General features: G+C 43.6%; 1 protein-coding gene across 1 annotated transcript in view; it reads left to right on the top strand.

Annotated features, from left to right (window-relative positions):
* Dock5 (dedicator of cytokinesis 5) overlaps nucleotides 1-18,984 on the top strand; it is a 195,487-nt gene that overhangs the window by 140,991 nt on the left and 35,512 nt on the right. Inside the window, exons 26-33 of the mRNA XM_031361039.1 lie at nucleotides 124-230; nucleotides 2,893-3,029; nucleotides 5,492-5,587; nucleotides 9,275-9,373; nucleotides 12,241-12,335; nucleotides 13,955-14,033; nucleotides 15,725-15,825; nucleotides 18,887-18,945. Of these exons, the coding sequence (XP_031216899.1) occupies nucleotides 124-230; nucleotides 2,893-3,029; nucleotides 5,492-5,587; nucleotides 9,275-9,373; nucleotides 12,241-12,335; nucleotides 13,955-14,033; nucleotides 15,725-15,825; nucleotides 18,887-18,945 (773 nt within the window). The remainder of the gene's footprint in view (nucleotides 1-123; nucleotides 231-2,892; nucleotides 3,030-5,491; nucleotides 5,588-9,274; nucleotides 9,374-12,240; nucleotides 12,336-13,954; nucleotides 14,034-15,724; nucleotides 15,826-18,886; nucleotides 18,946-18,984) is intronic.

The following is an 18,984-nucleotide window of genomic DNA, read 5'->3' as shown; positions in this document are numbered from 1 at the left end:
GGATGCCTGTAGAGAAGTGTGTAAGGATGCCTGTAGAGAAGTGTGTAAGGATGCCTGTAGAGAAGTGTATAAAGATGCTTTCAGATGGCTGAGTGAATGCACTGACCCGAGCTTCTCTTCCAGTGTGCTCTTCTGCAAGTTCATTCAAAGCATTCCTGACAACCAGCTGGTCCGGCAGAAACTTAACTGCATGACCAAGATAGTGGAGAGCAGCCTTTTCCAGCAGGCAGGTGAGTCTCCCTCAGAAACTGAGGTTCTGCAGCATTTGGGGAAGGAGTCAGCCGCCTTCCACTGCAGTACACGTGTGCCACAGTGCCTTGCACCGTGTTACAGTGAGCATTCCTGAGGCCGGTACTTCAGTTCCCTGTCCTCTGGCCATTGTCTGGCTGAGAGTAGATTAGTTTATCGTAACGAGTGAAACCTCAGTTGAAATTGAACATGACAGTGTGTTCTTAGCCTATCTGTATGATATGTGTTGTTGTGTGACGTTCCTAAACCAATTCCGAAGTGAGACAGATATCACCAAAAAAGAAAACTATGGTTGTTTTCTTGGTATTTATGAAGGACTGATTCTACGACATTCTGTGAATACCAAAATTTGTTGATGCTGAAGTCATTTATACAAAGTATTATTAGTCTATAAGCTACACACATTCCAATACGTTAAATACCGCTCCCCTTCTTCCTCTCCGTGAGTGATATTTAAGCTAGGGTCTTATATAGCCCAGGCTTGCCTCAGATTTGCTATATATCTAGAAATGACCTTAAATTCTTGACCTTTCTGCCTCTAGAAAGGCCTTAAGGAGAAGACTTAGTAATGGAATTTAACAAATGAGCTGTTAAGCACAGGAAGATATCCCACAGCCTCTGCCCTGCCCCTAGGCCAGGCCGCGTCCAGACAGTCAGCGCTTTCTCCCTTGCCTGGGTTTTGTTTCTTGATTTATTTGATCTGAATTTGGTACCAGCAATTCTGTTAACTGTTGGCTGGCTCTTTGTTTATTCTTCATTTTTCCTTAATTTATTTGCTTGCTTGGTTTGGTTTTTTTGAGACAGGGTTTTTTTCTCCATGGCCCTGGCTATCCTGGAACTCACTCTGTAGACCAGAATGGCCTCAAACTCAGAGATCCTGCCTGCCTCCGCCTCCCCAGTGCTGGGATTAAAGGTGTGCGTCACCAACTCCCAGCTAGTTTCATGATTTTTAGGACCTTCTGAGAAAGAAGTTTAGGAGGCTAAAGTCAGTTTAAGTTTTCTTTTTTATCCTCCCCCAACGCCATCCTTCCGTGTGTGCGTGCGTGTGTGTGTGTGTGTGTGTGTGTGTGTGTGTACATACAAGTGCCCCGAGAGGCCAGAAGAGGTGTCTGACTGAGAGCTGACGTGGCAGGTGGATCTGAGCCACCTGACGTGGGTACTGGGAATCAGACTCAGGCCCTCTGGAAAAGCAGCCAGTGCTTCTTTTACTGCAGAGCCATCATCTCTCCAGCTCTCTGATAGTTAATATTAGTATTTCTTTCCTTTTTTACTGAAACAGTCTTCTCTTTGCAGTCCCAGGCTGACCTCAAGCCCTAGCTCTTCTGTCTATCTCTTGAGGGCTAGGATTCTAAGCACCCACCACCACCCCCAGCTAGACAGTTCTTTTCCTTTTGTCTTATTTTATCCTTTTACATTTTAATGTGTTTTCTCTCTCATCCTCTTTCTTATTCTCTCCCCCATGTCTCTCTCTCTCTCTTTCTCTCTCTGTCCCTCTCTCTCTTTCTCTCTGTGTGTGTGTGTGTGTATGTGTGTGTGTGTATACATTCATGCATGTATGTGTATATTTATATATGCGTACTACCACATATACATAGAGGTCAGAGGAACTAGTGGGAATCAGTCCTCTACTTCCACTACATGTGTTCTGGAGATCAAATTCAAGAGTCATCTCTCCAGTCATCAGTTAGATAGTTCTAGTTGGTGGCAGTAAAATCACTGGTTACAGTCCCCTTTGTAATGTCTGAAGAACTTAGAAACATCCTAATGAAGTGCCATCGTGGCAGAGATCCCAAGAAAAGGATGTAATGACAATCTCTCTTAACTACATGTCCATAAGGATGTGAGCCAGATATGCTATCGAGGGACAAGGTGAGTCACAGGAATTTGGTAACTGTCTTGATCAGGTGGAAACTTTCTGAGAACATGGCTATCTGCCTTTGTTTTTATCTACTTCCTGTAACTTAGCGTTCATGGTAACATTTAAAAAACAGACGGACACACTATAGAGGAGTGGGTGGTGTAGAGCATGACCCTAGCATGTATAAGCCATGGCTTCAATCTCTAGCATCAAAAAAACAGAAAATTAAAAATTTAATCCAAAACTGGGAGTGGATGGGTAGGCTGGAGAGGTAGCAAAGTAATTAACAGCATTTGCTGCTTTTGTGGAGAATCAGGTTCAGTGCCCAGCACCCAAATGGCAGCTCACATCCATCTGTAACACCAGCTTGAGGAGACCTGATGCTTTCATATCGCCCCCATGGCCCACTGCTTGAATTTGAATTCATGTGTATGAACCCAAGCAAGCATAGGTGTGCACGCATATGCATACACAGACAATACAAACAATTCTGAAAATTAAAACCTGATGAAATCGTTCCATAATTTACACACTGTTAGAGCCTACGTCTGTGTCTCCGCTGTAGAGGCAGAAGCCCCCTACCAATCCCCAGTTTGGAAAAAGAAAGTAGTTGGTGCTCACATCTCATCTGCCTGTGCTAGGAGTTTCTTAGTTGAGGTTGAAGCTCCATGTCTAAATCCATGGGCTCTTCTGGCTGGGCTGGCTGCGGGGTGTTCAGAGGCGAGTGGGATTGTAGAGGGAGCTAGCGGGTAGCCGTGTGTGAGCTGTTTTCTGTTCTCCTTCAGAGTGCAGGGAGGTGCTGCTGCCGCTGCTGACAGACCAGCTCAGTGGCCAGCTGGACGACCACTCGACCAAACCCGACCACGAGGCGAGCTCACAGCTTCTAAGCAACATACTAGAGGTGCTAGACAGGACGGATGTGGTGAGTCTAGTCACCTCCTATGGCCTGAACCTCTGCTGGTTCCTTTGCGCCCGGCAGGAAACTGTGGTCTTCCTCATCTCAGGAAGTGTAGGAACACTGAGGTTAATAGAGCAAGCTGTGCCCTTTTTAGAACGGACTAAACATGGCGTACCTCACGTTAGGTTGAGACCGATAAGCAAATAGCTTTTCCTAACGGGCTTACCATGGAGATCGTTGGCAGTGCTCTCATGGACTCTGCGTTGCTCCAGCACGATGGTGCACACTTTAATCTCAGCATCCAAGAGATGAAGATAGGCAGATCACTAAGCTTGATCTACCTAGTAAGTTCCAGGCCAGACATGGCTACTTGGTAAGGCTCTGTCTCAGGGAACAACCAAATAGATCTGTAAGTGCATGGGCTAGGAAGAATGTTCAACGGGGTAAAGAGCTTGCTATACAAGCATGACAACCTGCATGTAGATTCCCTAGCACACATGTAAAATCTGGGCATGGCTGCACATACAGATATATAACCCCAGCACTGTTATATAGAGACAGGCATAACCCTCCAGGGCTCAGTAGCCAGCTAGTCTAGCCAAAATAGTGATCTGTAGATCCAGTGGGAGACCCCAACTCAGCAAATAAAATAGCAAGAAAGAAGGCAGCCCTGGCTTCCACATGCATATGCATAGGTAAATGAGTATGTACAGACTCATGCATACACACCCAAACCTTAAAGAAGGAAAAAAAAATCTGCTAAGACCTACTAAGATGATTTTCTTGAAGAAACCTCTTGAGCTTCTGAGTTCTGGTCTTATCTTCTGTCCGATATTGTTGCCACCTCTGGAGCCCATTAGAAATGTTTTTAAATTTGGTATTCTCTGCAATCTAGCCCCCGACCCCCGCCTCTTGAGAACAGGAGCTGAACCTGCTTGGATCTCCTGTGTCCTGTGTTCAGGCTCTGCTGGAGATGCTGGGGGAACTTCTCAGAGCGTTGTTCTCTTGAACACTGATGGCTCAGAAGAAAAAGAACCTCACCCCAAACAAACAATGGTTGCCAGGGGCAGGCCTTCCCACACGGCAGAGGACCACTTGTGCCTTTTGGTCTGTGTTTCCCAGCAGTATCTCTAGAGTCTCCTCTGCCAAAGGACACAGGAAATACTCTCTGGGTCTCACAGCCAAGTCTTACTTGACTTGACTGGCTCGACCGCAGCTCAGCAGCCCACCTCACCCTCAGGTCATAGTTCCCTTGGGTGCTTCTGTATTTCTTCTGTGCCATCCTTGGCCCCAGAGGCATGTGAAGATACTACTGTTTTCTCTAATTAAGCCCTAAACTTGTCTTTCCATATCCTTGAGCCCCAGTAGTACAAGTGAGTACTGTTTGTACAATTTATCTGATATTTATTCATGATAGATAATCCACCCCCTTTTTATCCTTACGTATCCCTATAGAAACCACATGATGAAGTTGAAAACACTTTCCAGTAGTGCCATGATTTGGAATTTGGTTTCTAACCAAGAACTTGGTAGTGAATAAAAAATGTGATCAGTTATGTCATATACATAGCTTTTATTTATTTATTTATTTATTTTAAGTGACTCCTCTTACTGTAGCAGAACATACAAGGCCTGTCAGGTTCAAGCCAGACAGGGTCCCAGCATTGAGACGGGCAGGTGGACTGTGGGCTCCCAACCCCAGTCAAGAAGCTATCCGTAGTTGGCATCATTGGTAAAGGAAAAATGGATACCCTGAAACTGAGGGAATGTCATGTCAACTACAGGAAGGGAAGGAATTAGAGTGTGCACATGTATTCGGCGCTGCGATGTGTTAGTCCGGTTGAGTCCAATTTGTGACCTTCCTCACATGTGACTGTTAGAACATTAAGTCCTAGAGTGATGATGCCCACTCTTCTGTACCACACCACAGTACAGTGGGGGCTTAAACAGAAGTTTAGTTCCTTAGAGGTTCTAGAAGCTGGAAGTCTGAGGTTAGGGTGTCATCGTGTTAGGGTGTCCTGCTGAGGACACTCTGCAAGGCTTATGGATGGCCACCCTCTCCCTGTGTGTTCTCATGGACTCTACTCGATGTTTACACTCCATGTCTAAACAGGAGGCAGAGAGTATAAGGGCAAATGCACACGCTCTCCCTCAGTGTCTCTTCTAATAAGGGCACTGAGCCCCTCAAATCAGGGCCCCACCCTGTAACTTTAGTTACCTTCCAAGGGTCCTCTGATATCATTGGGTGTTCGATGTTTAACATTTATACTAAAAAGGAATCACAAACATTTATTGCACCACAACCCCTTAACCTTGAGGTTTGATTGGGGGCGGGTTCTGTTTTTTTGTTTGTTTGTCCCTGTGCAGAAGCATCAAAAACTTTCTGCTTTTCCGTTTCCTTCCCTGTATGTGTCTGACTATTCTGGGTACCTCTCATCTGCTCAGCATCATTAGCTGGGAATGTCACAGCTGTGTTTCTCCCGCAGGGTCCCACTTCAGCACACGTACAGCTAATCATGGATAGGCTGTTGAGAAGGATCAACCGGACCGTGATTGGGATGAGCCGACAGTCTCCTCACATTGTGAGTCTCTCCTGGTAGCTCACACTGCAGGCACACGGTCCCACTCCATTCTACCAGTGGTTTAACACTGAACCCATGTAGGCCTCCATATCACATTTACGTGTTATAAGCATATCTCAGCTTCTGAAGGATCTTTTTAGATCATTAGGCCATTTTAGTTGAAGGAAAAAGGCAGATGTCATTAAGGATTAGTGATCAGTATGTTTTTAGGAAGGCCAATGACCTGTCTATTATGCCTACATAGTTGTCAATAAAGGACAAAATTGAGCCCAGAATAATGATGGATGAATGGTGTCGTGATGAAAGTAAAAAAAACTTCTATTGATTACACCAAAAGCTGAGGTTAGATTTTTTAATTAGAGGACCGTTCTATATGTTTCAAAGGATGATCTAAGATGGCCACACTTTGATTTTGAATGGCTGACTTATTAAGAATAAGTAGCAAGGAGCAGATAATGAGAAGCAGCAGACTGATAGCAAGATATCACCTAATCGACAAGACTTTACAGCATCCAGACAGACGACTGGAGTGGTCCTGGTAAGAGAGCAAACGCTGGTAACCTCAAATAGAAGGCTCATAAGCATCCAGCAGCAATTAGCTGGTGACTTTGAGATAGTCAATCTGGGCTGTCCAAGAGACTGAGCTTTCTCTTCATGACTGAGCTTCCCATGGCCTAGCTTCTGGCTTCTCCTTCCCGCTGCAGGCATTTCCATATCATGTAGTAAACAATAGTAAACAATAGTAAGAGAACAACTCCTGTTGAAGGTACCTTGTTTTCCAGCTGTTGTCAGGGGCACAATGTTTCATTAAACTTATTTACTCTGTGTGTGTGTGTGTACGTACGAGTGTGCGTGTATGTGTAAGGGCTTACGTGTTCCATGGTGTATGTGTGGAGGTCAAAGAACAACCTTCAGGATCATTTTTCTCCTCCTACCGTGTGGGTCCCAGGGATCTACCTGATGTCATCAAGATTGCAGACACCTTGTCCTACTGTGCCATCTCTGCAGCCCAAGGATATAAGGTTTTCAACAACCTTAGCTGTTTGTTGAGGGGGAAAAAATCTAGTTTTTCTTACTAGACAACATAGAGTTGGGGGCACAGGCAGCCCCAGGCAAAAGGGTTTATGGAGGACACTTGTAACCAACAGGCCAGCATCTAGGCAGTATTGTGTATTCCTGGTACATCTAACTGTCCAGATTGGTGTTTGGCTAGTTTTATATAATCGTCTTTTTTTTTTTTTTTTTTTTTTTTTTTAGCTGAAATGACAAGCAGTTCATTGAAACTTGGAAACGTTGGCTGAAAGGCTAATAGGATGCAGGCGTTCTTTACGAACGAGGTGGTTTAAAACTAAGTGTGTTCAATGGCCTCTCTGTCATAGTAGCAGCAGTTCAGAGATTTAAAGGAAAATCCTTATGTCCTCACGTCATACAAATGTGAGAGTAAAAAAAAGTGAGGTGCGGATAAATGAGCAGTCGCATCTACATAATAACTTGTCATATTGTAAGAGAATAATTAAAATCCTGTCAGACTTCTGCAGTTGTGTGTGTTTGTCTATGCATGTGTGTCTATGTTTATATAAATGCATGTCTGTGTATACATGTATGTTTGTGTGTGTGTGTATGACTATGTGATAAGATGCTTACTGAGGATTTTTGAATTAATATCATTTGAAAAGCAAATGAATAGTTTGGAGAAAATTATTTCTTTCATTTGGTTCTATACATTCAGGATAAATGTCAAATGAAATTAAAAACTCTATGTGAAAAATTGAGTACTAGAGCAGCCAGAAGAACGCATAAGTGGATATGTACCTGATCCCAGAGGAAAAGGATTATTGAGTTTCCAAATATTAAAATAGAAAGAAAACTAGATTTTTATCCTGATAAAAATGTAACCCCTATATTTGAAAATAGTATGTGATGTCAGAGTCATACAGCCTATATGGGAAGTCATTAATAGACTTAATATACAAAGACTACTGTGAGCCAGTAGTAATAGTATTTTAGTTAAATAAGTGAAGAATGTAAAGGATATGAAGAAATCGGATAGGACATAGCTCAATTAAGAGAATGACAGCCTGGTGTGCACATGGTCCTGGGTTTGATCCCAAGCACTGCCTGTACCTGCCTGTAAATGTAACCCAGCAATGGGGAGGCGGGGACACGAGGGTCTAAGGTTCAAGATCATCTTCTGTACATGACAAAGTGAGCCTGGGCTACCAGCAACCTTTTCTCAAAAATAAATAAATAAATAAATAAGAATAAAATAAAATGACCAAAACCATATGGAAGCAAAATTTCACTTGGAGCAAAAGTAATGCAAATTAAACAAAAGTGAGATTAAATTCAAAATCCAGAGTGAACAAGAGGCCAGAGACACAAACAGCATTTGACTATTGCATAAATGCAGAGTATATGATAGTTTGTAAAATGTGTCCAGATCTCGATACAGTTTACGTTGCCTTATGGATAGGAAAAATAAGCATTTTCAATAAAGAGTCTGAGACATACATTCAGAGGGAGGTATACGAGTGGTCTCTTCCTCCTTAAGCGTGGCCAACATCTCTGTGCCATATTCATTTAAATTTGTGTGGCTTTTGTGTTTACATGAATACAAAGGGTGGTACATTTTCCCTCTGACTAGAAAATGAGGTCTGAAATTTGTGTGGCTGAGGGAAGAGCACCCTGAGTGTGTAGCTTAGACCTCACAAGTAGACACTACAGTCGTCATGGATCTCTCTGCCTCCTTCTCAGAGTCTGGCGCAGAGTTCCACATGGTTTGCAGGCTAGATGTAACCATCCAAAGGGTCTAGAGTCAGAGAATTGGCCTGCCAGGGGTCTTGTCCCCCTCAGCATTGCCGCAGGTTAAATATCCCTTATCAGAAATAATTGGGACCAACCGATTTAAAAAATTGTGGCTTTTCGAATTTTGGACTATTTGCATAGATTTTACTGATTGAGCACTTCCAATCCCTAAACCTCCAAATCCAGAATGCTCCAGAAACCTAAAACTACCCTGAGCATTTCAAATGTTCCCTGAGAGATGTTTCCCGGCACCTTCTCTTTTATTTCTACTCCTCCCTCACTTCCAACCTTCAGATTTGATTCATCTTGTCTTTTTAGTTCTGCCCCAATCAGGAACTCAGAACCCACAAACTAGTTTACCTTTACTGGTAACCTAGTTGAGATCTTTAATGCATCTAGACTAGTATTTCTCTCATCTTATGGGTTGCAACCACTCTGGGGTTTAATAACCCTTTCACAAGGGTCACCTAAGACCATCTGCAAATCCGATATGTCCACTATGATTCCTAACAGTAGCAAAAGTACAATTATGAAGTAGCAATGAAAATCATTTCATAGCTGTGGGTCCCCACACCATGAAGAACTGTACTAAGGGGTCGGTCGCAGCATTAGGAAGGTTGAGAACCACTGCTATGGGCCTTAAGAATTCCACACATTGTAGCTGTTGATGGGGTGCCTAAGGCTCCAGGTTTCCTAACTCACACTAGGAGATGCTTGGAGCAGAACTGCAAAGCATATGCCATTGTACCTTTGGATGCAGTGTTTCTAGTTCCATGTGTCTTTGTAGGTAGAGCTCACTGGGCAGAAAACCCAAAATCCATGATGCCCGAAGTCTCTTTTCAGTTACTCTAAGGAACCCTGACTCTGCTTCTTTCCTTGCAGGGCAGCTTTGTGGCTTGCATGATTGCTGTCCTACGACAAATGGAGGACAGCCACTACAGCCTCTACATCAGCACCTTCAAAACCAGGCAGGACATCATTGTAAGTGGTCTGCTTTGGGTCTTGGCAACCATCGAGAGTGTGTGTGTAGGCTTAGATGTATGTGTGTGCACTTAAGTGTGTGTGCATGGGTGTTGATGTGTGTGTGTGTGTGTGTGTGAATGTGCATGTGTGAGTATGTATATGCACGTGTGTAAGTGTGTGTGTGTTGGGGGGGGGGTTGTTGAGACAATTCTTGTCTAGTACCCAAACCCAGACCAACCTCAAAGTCAAGAGTTCAACAGTCATCACACATGGACTCAGTGTGGGCCCCTCTTCTGAAACACTTAGACGTCTCTTTGCCCTGAAGTTTGTTTCTCGCTTAAGCGGATACTGGTTCCTTGAACCATGCATGGAGGCTCCATGACCGAGCATGCTGGTTTTCCAGACTGTGGTCGGCTGCCTTCCTTTCTGGGGGAAGCACACAGAGGTTACCTCTACCCCTTACAATGTTTGGAAGTGATCTCCTGTTGCTTTAAAAAGAAAGGGTGTTTTCATAGTTTCTATAAGAATGCCTCCTCTAAAGTCTTCATGGAGCTGTTAATGGAATTAAGCTGTCGCTAAAGATGGTCTCTGATCAGTGGGCTAAACGTGGGCTGTGTTAGCCAACTGATGATGGATGGCTCCTGCCATCCATGCTTTTATTTATGCTATACATTTTTCTGCTTTCCACTCTCACCATCCTGAGCATGTGTAGCTGATGGATCAGTGTCGGTACCCTCCTTCACCCCCATCTTGCCCACATGGTAAAACTAGAAAACAGAGAGAATGTATCATTGTTAGTCCAACAAGGACTTAGAGTGTTGATCCATGTGGCTTAAGCTAGGAGCCCAAGAAGAGGCAGCATGCTTCAGGAATCAGCCATATGTGGATGTGTCTGCAGTGGCCTGCTGTAAGGGAATCCAGACAGAGGAAGGGGGTGGAGGAGGCCACTAAAGCAGCCAGGTGCTGTCCTTCAGGGCAGATGGTGTAGCAGATAGCCCAGGTTTGAAGTGTGACCATTCTGAGTTCTTGTAGGAAATTTGACACAAGCTGCTTAATCTCGCTGAACCAGTTTCTTCGTCTGTAAGAGCCTGTCTACATGGAGGCTTAGAGTGAGCACTGATTAAGTCCATGTGTGGAAATGCCTGCCCTTGTGCTGTGCATGTAGTTAATGCCTATGAAGAGCCACTCTTTGTATCAATAGTTCCATTCTTATGGGCTCTACAAAAAAATACCCTAGTGAGCTCTTTTCTTTCTTTCTTTCTTTTTTTTTTTTAAACTTCCTGTGGAAAGTAGGTAAAGTAGGGACCTTCTGAGTTCACAGGCAGACAGTTTGAATCTAACTTCAAGGTTATCCTGTGTTACATAGTCTGGTTCAACATCAGCCTGGATTATATGAGACAGTCTCAAAATTGATGATGATGATGATGATGATGTTTGTGTGTGTGTGTGTGTGTGTGTGTGTGTGTGTATCACTCTATCCTTCCATCCTTCTATCTATCTAGAGATAGAATTAGCTTGGTAGAGGATAGACGGATGGATGGATGGATGGATGGATGGATGGATGGATGGATGGACTGATGGACAGACCGATGGGGCCAGGGAATCTTGTCTCTCAGTACTGTGCTCTTAGCATTGCCCAATGTCCTTTTTTTCTACAGGACTATACATACAGAGTCAGAGAAGCAAACAATTAGATTTTCTTTTTTTTTTTTAAGATTTATTTATTTATTTATTTTATATATATGAGTACACTTCACTGTCTTCAGACACACCAGAAGAGGGCATCGGATCCCATTACAGATGGGTGTGAGCCACCATGTGGTTGCTGAGACTTGAACTCAGGACCTTTGGAAGAGCAGTCGGTGCTCTTAACTGCTGAGCCATCTCTTCAGCCCAGCAATTAGATTTTCTGTTCAGCAATCCTGGTGGAAAAAGTCTAAATTTAACTAAGTAGCAAAAATGGTTTCAGAACCTTTTAATTTTTTTTTTTTTAAACCTACCCATTCTATTTCTGACTTGCTCCTCCTTTGGACAAGAACAGCCATTTTTACTGCCCTGTGCTCTGTGCGCTTGTGGTCTTCTGCAGTTTTCACCATGCACTGTGATGCAACCCTTCCTGCAAAAGTATGGCTGCCCTGCTTGTGTGGCACTTTTCTTCTGTTCTAACTACTCAGGAGGATGTGAACCAAGATCTGTAAAAAAAATTGATGACTTGAGGATATTGACTGGTCGGTCTCACAGTAGACCCAGCTTTGATCTCCAGCATCCACATGGCAGCAGGAAACCATCTGTAACTCTAGTTCCAGGGAATCCGTCCCCAGCTTTTGGCCTCCATTGGCACCAGCCATACAGGCGGTATATTGATATACATGCAGGCAAAACATCCATACACGTGAAATAAAAAGGTTTTAATTAAAATAATTAGAATAATTAGCCAGTTTTGATATTCAAACAGCACAAAGCAGAGGACTAAGGAACTGAGGGTTGTAAATATACAGTCCATGGCCCCCATCTGGCTTCCTATTTTAGTCTTTCTCAGCCTTGTGAAACCATTTGTAAAAATAAGGGTACTGTTGTGTCCTTTTTTTATAGAATCATGGTATGAAACCAAAAAAAGTCCATCATAGGCCAGGAGTACTATTGATTACAACACTTGGGAGACTGAATCAGGAGACCAAGTTTAGATTACATCTTGTTTCATGATACATCAAATTATGCAGCAGTTATATAGAAGAATGCATTGTCCATAAGAACTTTGTGGGAAAGGCCACAGCTATGGGACCTTCAGTGTGTTATCCCAACATAGGGGTCCTTCTGTCCACTTGCCGAGAGAAAGACTATGAATAAGCCTGTTTCCTAAAACATGCTTCCGTTGTTCTCCACAGGACTTTCTCATGGAAACCTTCATTATGTTTAAGGATCTGATTGGAAAGAATGTGTATGCCAAAGATTGGATGGTCATGAATATGACCCAGAACAGGTAAGAGAGCTCATAGCCATTCAGGGGCCATTTGACTTTGAAATGCCTTGGTCTGCCATGCATACTTGAAGCACTGTTAAATCTTTATCCCTCACACCTGGCACTTATAAAGAGGATCTTGGCCCTTTCCTGACCTCAACGTGTTGGCTTGGACACTTCCCTTTACTAGACTTCTAATTTCTTCCCGTCTGCTGTCTTTGTTTGCCTGGGTTAGTGACCTCACCATCCTTTTGTTAATCCCTACTGGCCATCAGCTTTTCGTACCCTCTCAATGGCTCCACATGGATTCTGCGTCTTCGTGTTCAAGGTCCTGCCTGCCTTCCAGCCACTTCCTCCTTATGCATGTAACCCCTGCACCAATCAGACTTCAAGTTCCTAAATGCGTCCTCTGTCTCACATCACAGCCTCTGCCTGCCATACCTTCTCTATCCTCTCTGAAAGTCAACAGTTCTTCCATTCACAGGGCCCTTCTAAAACATCACCGCTGTTGGAAACCTCTGCCCGGAGTTGTCACTGCTCTAGAGAGGCAGTGGGACCTGGGAGAATGGAGCCTATTAATAGGCGAGACTAAAGCCTCATGCAGTAGCCAACTTTATTCAGAGCTCCAGACAGTTTATACCCTGAGGGTTAAGAAAGGTCACATGGGTAAAGTTCTCACGAATTCGAGCTGCATATGGTCACAAGACAAGCAGCATGTGGCAAAAACATGTTTTTCCATAGAGGCATATAAAGGATAGGTTTAACATTTTATTGCCGTTAAACAACAGTCGCAATAATGAGTAATCTGAAGCACATTCACTCCTATTGGCTACTTGTGGGAGGAGCACGAATACACATTCCAAGAACAATTCTGTTTTTAAGAAACTGTGTGTCTTATTTTCTTAAGAGTACTCTCATGAACATTCAACATTCTACCCACAGGACTCCGTTCCGGACCGCATTCTGAAACCCATCCTTTCAGAAATGGCTGTTGATCTTTTCTCCCTTCTGATTTCCTGCAACTCTTTGAAAGTCTATCATATAATTCTTTTCCGTGGTCCCCGCTGGAACACAACTAGATGTCTAAGTGAAGGGTACCCACTACTGTACTGTCATCTTCTAAAGACCAGGACTTGGATTTGAGCATGACACCTGTGACAGTATCGTAGACTGGCTGCCTAGCAACAAATGCTTGCAAATCGACATGAACTGAACTGAACATATATACTATTGCCTTGCAATATATTATTTCTTTAGAATGTTACCAGTGAGCCACATAAGCCAAATCAGTATAAGGGTTGTCAGCTTCCCATGGTCCTGATAGTCAGAAAGTCCCTTCCCAATTAGGTAAGAGCTTCAAGAGAGATTTCATGAGAACGCTGACCTGTAAGGGTGTAGGTGTCATAGCCGAGTGTATACCACCGGCTTGGGGTCAGAGAGCCTGGCCTTGCAGTCTCTGCTTCATCTTCAGCGCCCAGGCTTTCCCAGACCTTGAGGGAAAGTGTGTTTCTATGTCCCCTTTTGTAGATTGTGCTCTCTGGCCTGCCAAGCCAGGAGTGCTTGGCTTTGTGTCCAGAGTGTGTGGGGAGACATCTCCAGAGGCATGGGGCTGCCTTCCTCATCTGTTATTTCCTCCCCAGGGTTTTCCTCCGTGCCATCAATCAGTTTGCTGAAGTTCTTACCAAGAGCTTCATGGACCAGGCAAGCTTTGAACTTCAGGTAAGCATCCACCCGTGTGGAAGGCCTTCGGTTATAGCAAGAGGTTTCGTCAGCTGAGAAAGTGTCATTTCAGAATTTATCATTGTTGAATAAAGAAGGGTTTTGGGGGTCTGCTGACTTCCTAAAGCACACATTCCCAAAACGGAGTTCTCCAAACATGATAAAATGGTTTGGTTTTCCTTGCACAAAGGCAACACACGTAAAAGAAAACATGAGCAGTACTGTCATAGGAAGTATAGCTAAATGCAAATACAAATACAGTGGTCTCCCTGATCCTTAGATATTCAGTCCAGGAGCACCAGAGGAAGCCTGAATCTTCAGCCAGTGCTAAGCCGTCTCGTTACTGCGCTCCTATGCATACAGACCCATGGTGATGTTCAATTTGTGCATTTGCCCACAAAAAAAGAAAAAAAAAAAAACCAAAACAGTAAAATAGAACAGTCACAGCAAATAACAGAAATTAGTGTGAACTAGAGTCAAGTGACGTGCTAATGGTTTCAGACCACGGTGGACCATAGGTCCTGAAGTTCCAGGAAGCTTTTGGGCTAAGGAGGCATCTCTCATCCTCGCCTTCAAGATTAAGGTTTTGTGTTGATTCTGTTCACACAGACACGAAGCACACCGTCACTATCGTGACTTCCAGGTAACAGCTGGGCATGGTGGCACATACACCTTTATCCCCAGCTCTGAGAAAGCAGAGGCAGGTGCATCTTTATGAGCTTTAGACCAGCGGGTCTAACATGGTGAGTTCTAGGTCAGCTAGGGCTATAATGCGACCCTGCCTGTAAAAATAAAACAAAACAAACCTAGGTATCTCGTAGCTTCTTCATTTATTCCTTCATGTGACAAATGGAAGGACCTTTATGTGTGCAGTCAGTAGGGCCTAGTGAAGGTCCACCAGGCCCCAGCGCTTCAAGGACTTTAACTTCAGGGAACATTTTCTTGTTGTGTGCTTTTTGTTTTTATCTCAAATGTTTACACTAGAGAGTCATAAAACCAGAGGAGGATTTAGAAGCATTTACGTATATATGAATTGATAATTATACAGGTATACATGTATATAATACATCACGTGCAAACCAAAATAGAGAAGAACCCGTGACTCTTTAATGATCCATTGGCCGACTTTCTTTACTTTTTCCACACCCCTGCCTTCTTCTCAATGGTGTTAGACATTTTCATAATACTTTCAGTGGCAGAATATGATTCATTATGCCCCTGACCTCTGGTGTAGTGAGTAAATTCTTGTTACCAACACTCAGATTGTTTCTAATTTTTGTTACATTAAATAGCTGTGAGGGCCTTCTTTGGTTGAAATGTTTTTAACTAGCTACAGAGGAAGAAAAAAAATCAGGAAAATATTTACGAGTTCAAAAGTTTGGAGGAACTGGAGGGCTCTTGATACACATTGCCAAACCACCTGCTATAAATAGGTACATTTCTTGGCAGTACTTCTCCTGTGCCCCCAGGGTAAAGGAAAAATGTAAAGTTTGGGTTGTTTTTCTAAAGGTTAATATTAACTCTCAAAACTTTCACCAGTGAATAATTGAAACCCCAGACGGAACAAGAAGTCCCATAGGTTTTATTTGAGTTTTTTTACAGCACAATGCTCCCGCATGCGGGTGTTTTATCTGGATCCTCACTGGTGTTACTTTCTATTTTGCCTTGCCCATTCCCTGCATCCTGCGAAGCTCTGGAACAATTACTTCCATTTGGCTGTAGCTTTTCTCACCCACGAGTCCCTCCAGCTTGAAACTTTCTCAGAAGCCAAGCGCAACAAGATTGTGAAAAAGTAAGTACCCTTGAAAGATTCAGTGACCATTAGGAAGGCATCTGCTTATGGTCAGCAACATGAGGTTGTCATAGAAATTACAGGGACTTAGAGAAATGGCTCAGTGGTTAAGAGAACTGACTGCTCTTGCAGAGGTCCTGAGTTCAATTCCCAGCAACCACGTGGTGGCTTGTAACCACCTGTAATGAGATCCAATGCCCTCTTCTGGATACTCTCATATATAAAGTTAAAAAAACAAAACAAAACAAAAAACCCTTTAGAAATTACAGGAACTTGCTCATGTTAATGATGGTGTGGGTTTTAGGTGTAATTGGTCAATAGACCTGAAGTTCCTCCAGGTTCGTATTGTTTGTCTTCAGTTGCCTCCACCCGCTCCTCAATGACACATTGCTATTGGTGGAGTATGGCCCTTGCCTGGGATCTCCTGCCACCTGCTGTCAGTTCACCAAAATTGCAGGCATAGTGCCTTCTTAACTTTTTGCAAAGTGAGAAAACTCCAATATAGCCTAAAACTATTCTCAAGATTCATGGCTTAGAACTCTAAATGAAACTATATTCAGGAATGACAAGTTTGATTCCATGTTTCACTGCATCCTCTCAGGTCTAGTTCATTGAGATCCTGGAAGCTCCGAGGCTGTCACTGGAAAGCAGTCTGAATTTAATTTTAGTTCTGTTTCCCCTCGAGAAACAGGCAAATTAATTAACCTTCCTCAGCCAATGGTTTCACTCTAAAAAAAAAAAAAATCCAGAAACAGACAGATTTCTGAGTTCGAGGCTAGCCTGGTCTACAGAGTAAGCTCCAGAACAGCCATGGCTACACAGAGAAACCCTGTCTTGGGAAAAAAAAAAATCTTTAAAAAAAAACATCCAAGACTAATAATAACTAAGGATTAAGATTTAGAGGCTGTTTTAGAAAATACAATGTATGTCCTGCTTTGTAGATTTCCCTAATGGGTAAGTAATGAGAGATGCTTAGTTTTAAGAAGGTTCCTTTGATCTCATTCTCTAAAACATCTTAAGTAGCAATAGAACCTCTTTGAAGGAGGTATTTGATTTGGGTTAAGCAGTGAAGATAACTGGTTACAAGTCAGAAACACAGAGGAGGAGGAGAGGGGGAGAAGGGACCAAGAGGGGAGAAACAGATAAGGACAGAGAGAGCCAAGGAATGGTGGAGAGCTGGGCATAGTGGTACAAGCCTGTAATCCCAGCATAGATAAGAGGATCAGGGATTCAAGCCAAGCCTTAGGAACAGCAAATTCCATGCCATATAGGTGTAGAGGCTCAAGCCAGAGAAAGCGTGAGACTTTCCTTATGCGTTTTCAGTAGAAATCAACCTAGCACAGGCTAATAAATAGACATGGTCATTGTTGACACGGGTATCAGATTTTTTTGTCATAGGCTTACCTGATGATAACAATGACATTAAGTTAAGCATAATTATTCAATTGGCATGGTAAGGAAATTTTATAATATGATTGAAAAAAAATGTGGCTTCTGAAAATATTTCCAAGGAGATCCCTAGCATGAGGGGAACAGTGTAGGGCAGAGATTTTAGGACCAGGTATGGCCTGTGTCCCTGTGTAAGCTGCCTCTTACACAGGACAGGGTTCTTGCTGTGTAGCTCAGGCTAGCCTCCAGCTCTCCACCCGCCTGCCTCAGTCTCTCCAGTGCTGGGACTATAGGCATACCCTGCCACAACCAGAAAACTAGTTTAAAAACTGTCTGTGGCTTCTATTGTCCCAACTGAGCATGCACAGCCTAGACCTGCCCACATGAGATCCTTGAAGAGCACTGTGCTGGGGACTCACCTTATCCAAGGCATGTGTTCATAGCAGAGCCCATTGATTTCCATCCATCATGGTGCCTCATCTACCTCAGACCTTGTGCATCTCCTCACTCAGCTGTGTATCTCTTTGCTTTGAGGTGACTGGAACCTCTTTCCCTCTTCTGCAGTAGGTGGACAGTTGATGACATCTTCTCAGTTCACTTTCCATATTTGTCTTTGATTCCTCCTGTTCCAAAAGTCCCCCGCCCCGTCCTCCATGTGGCTCAGTTCTCTTTTGAAGCTTCTCTGGGTACTGGCCTTATCTTTTACAGAGCTGCAGCTCTACCTGTGGCCCAGAGGGATGGGGATTATTCTAGCTTCATTCTCTTCATTGTGTACTTCCCCTTCCACCCTAGCAAACTGTATCCACTACCCAGACAGGCCAAAATACCTGGGAGGGAATGGCATCGTACATAATGTGTACAGATAGTTTTCTTGCCATTATTTCCAGTGAATCTGATATAACCTATATTTGCAAAACATTTATGTTGTGTTAGGTATTTTCCTCTTTTTTAGCTTATAGTTGGAGAATTTCATAGTACATATAATGTGTTTTGATCAAATCTACCCCACTCTCTTCCTATCAATTCCTCCTATGTACCCCGCAATACACTTCCCCTCCCATCTCCATGTGCTTTTTAAAACTCCCCGAGCCCGCTTAGTTCTGCTTGCATGTGGAAGAGTATACAGCCCTCTATGGGAAAATGGTCATCATCCCATTAGGGGCTAAATCCCTGAAGAAACATGACACACCCCTCTCCTAGCACCCATTAGTTGCCACTAGCCCTTCAGCCAGAGGTACTGAGACTTGGTGATGATCCCTGCCTCCCATCTGTGCATGCATTTGGGCTGGCTCAGTCTTGTGGAGCTCTCCTGCACACAGTTACAGTGGTTCTGAGTTCATGTGTCACATATGGAAAACATCCGATCATGGTAGTTATTCACTGGCTCTTCTTTGTGGTGCTGGGAATCAAACTGAAGACCTTGCACGTGGCGGGCAAATATTCTGCCATTAGGCGCATCTTCAGTCTTTTGTGTTAGATGCTCTGAGCAGTCAAAGAGATTGTTTGAAGTGTGAGAGAAGCTGTGTAAACTCACTAAGCCGTTTTGCATAAGGGACTTGAACAGATCATGGGATCTGGGGCACTTGGAACCAGCCCCCGCCATGCTGAGGGGTGACTGTATGCACACAACTTAGTTCCACTGCGAATTCTGTTCTGATAACCTTCTTCCTAGATATGGGGACATGAGGAAGGAAATCGGCTTCCGAATCCGGGACATGTGGTATAATCTCGGTGAGTATCTGACTTGAACAGACCCAACTGCTTTCTCTT

Source organism: Mastomys coucha, unplaced genomic scaffold (assembly GCF_008632895.1).
Source record: "Mastomys coucha isolate ucsf_1 unplaced genomic scaffold, UCSF_Mcou_1 pScaffold9, whole genome shotgun sequence".
In the NCBI taxonomy this organism is placed as follows: Eukaryota; Metazoa; Chordata; class Mammalia; order Rodentia; family Muridae; genus Mastomys; species Mastomys coucha.
The sequence above is the reverse complement of the archived record's forward strand: the minus strand, read 5'-3'. Positions and strand labels throughout refer to the sequence as shown.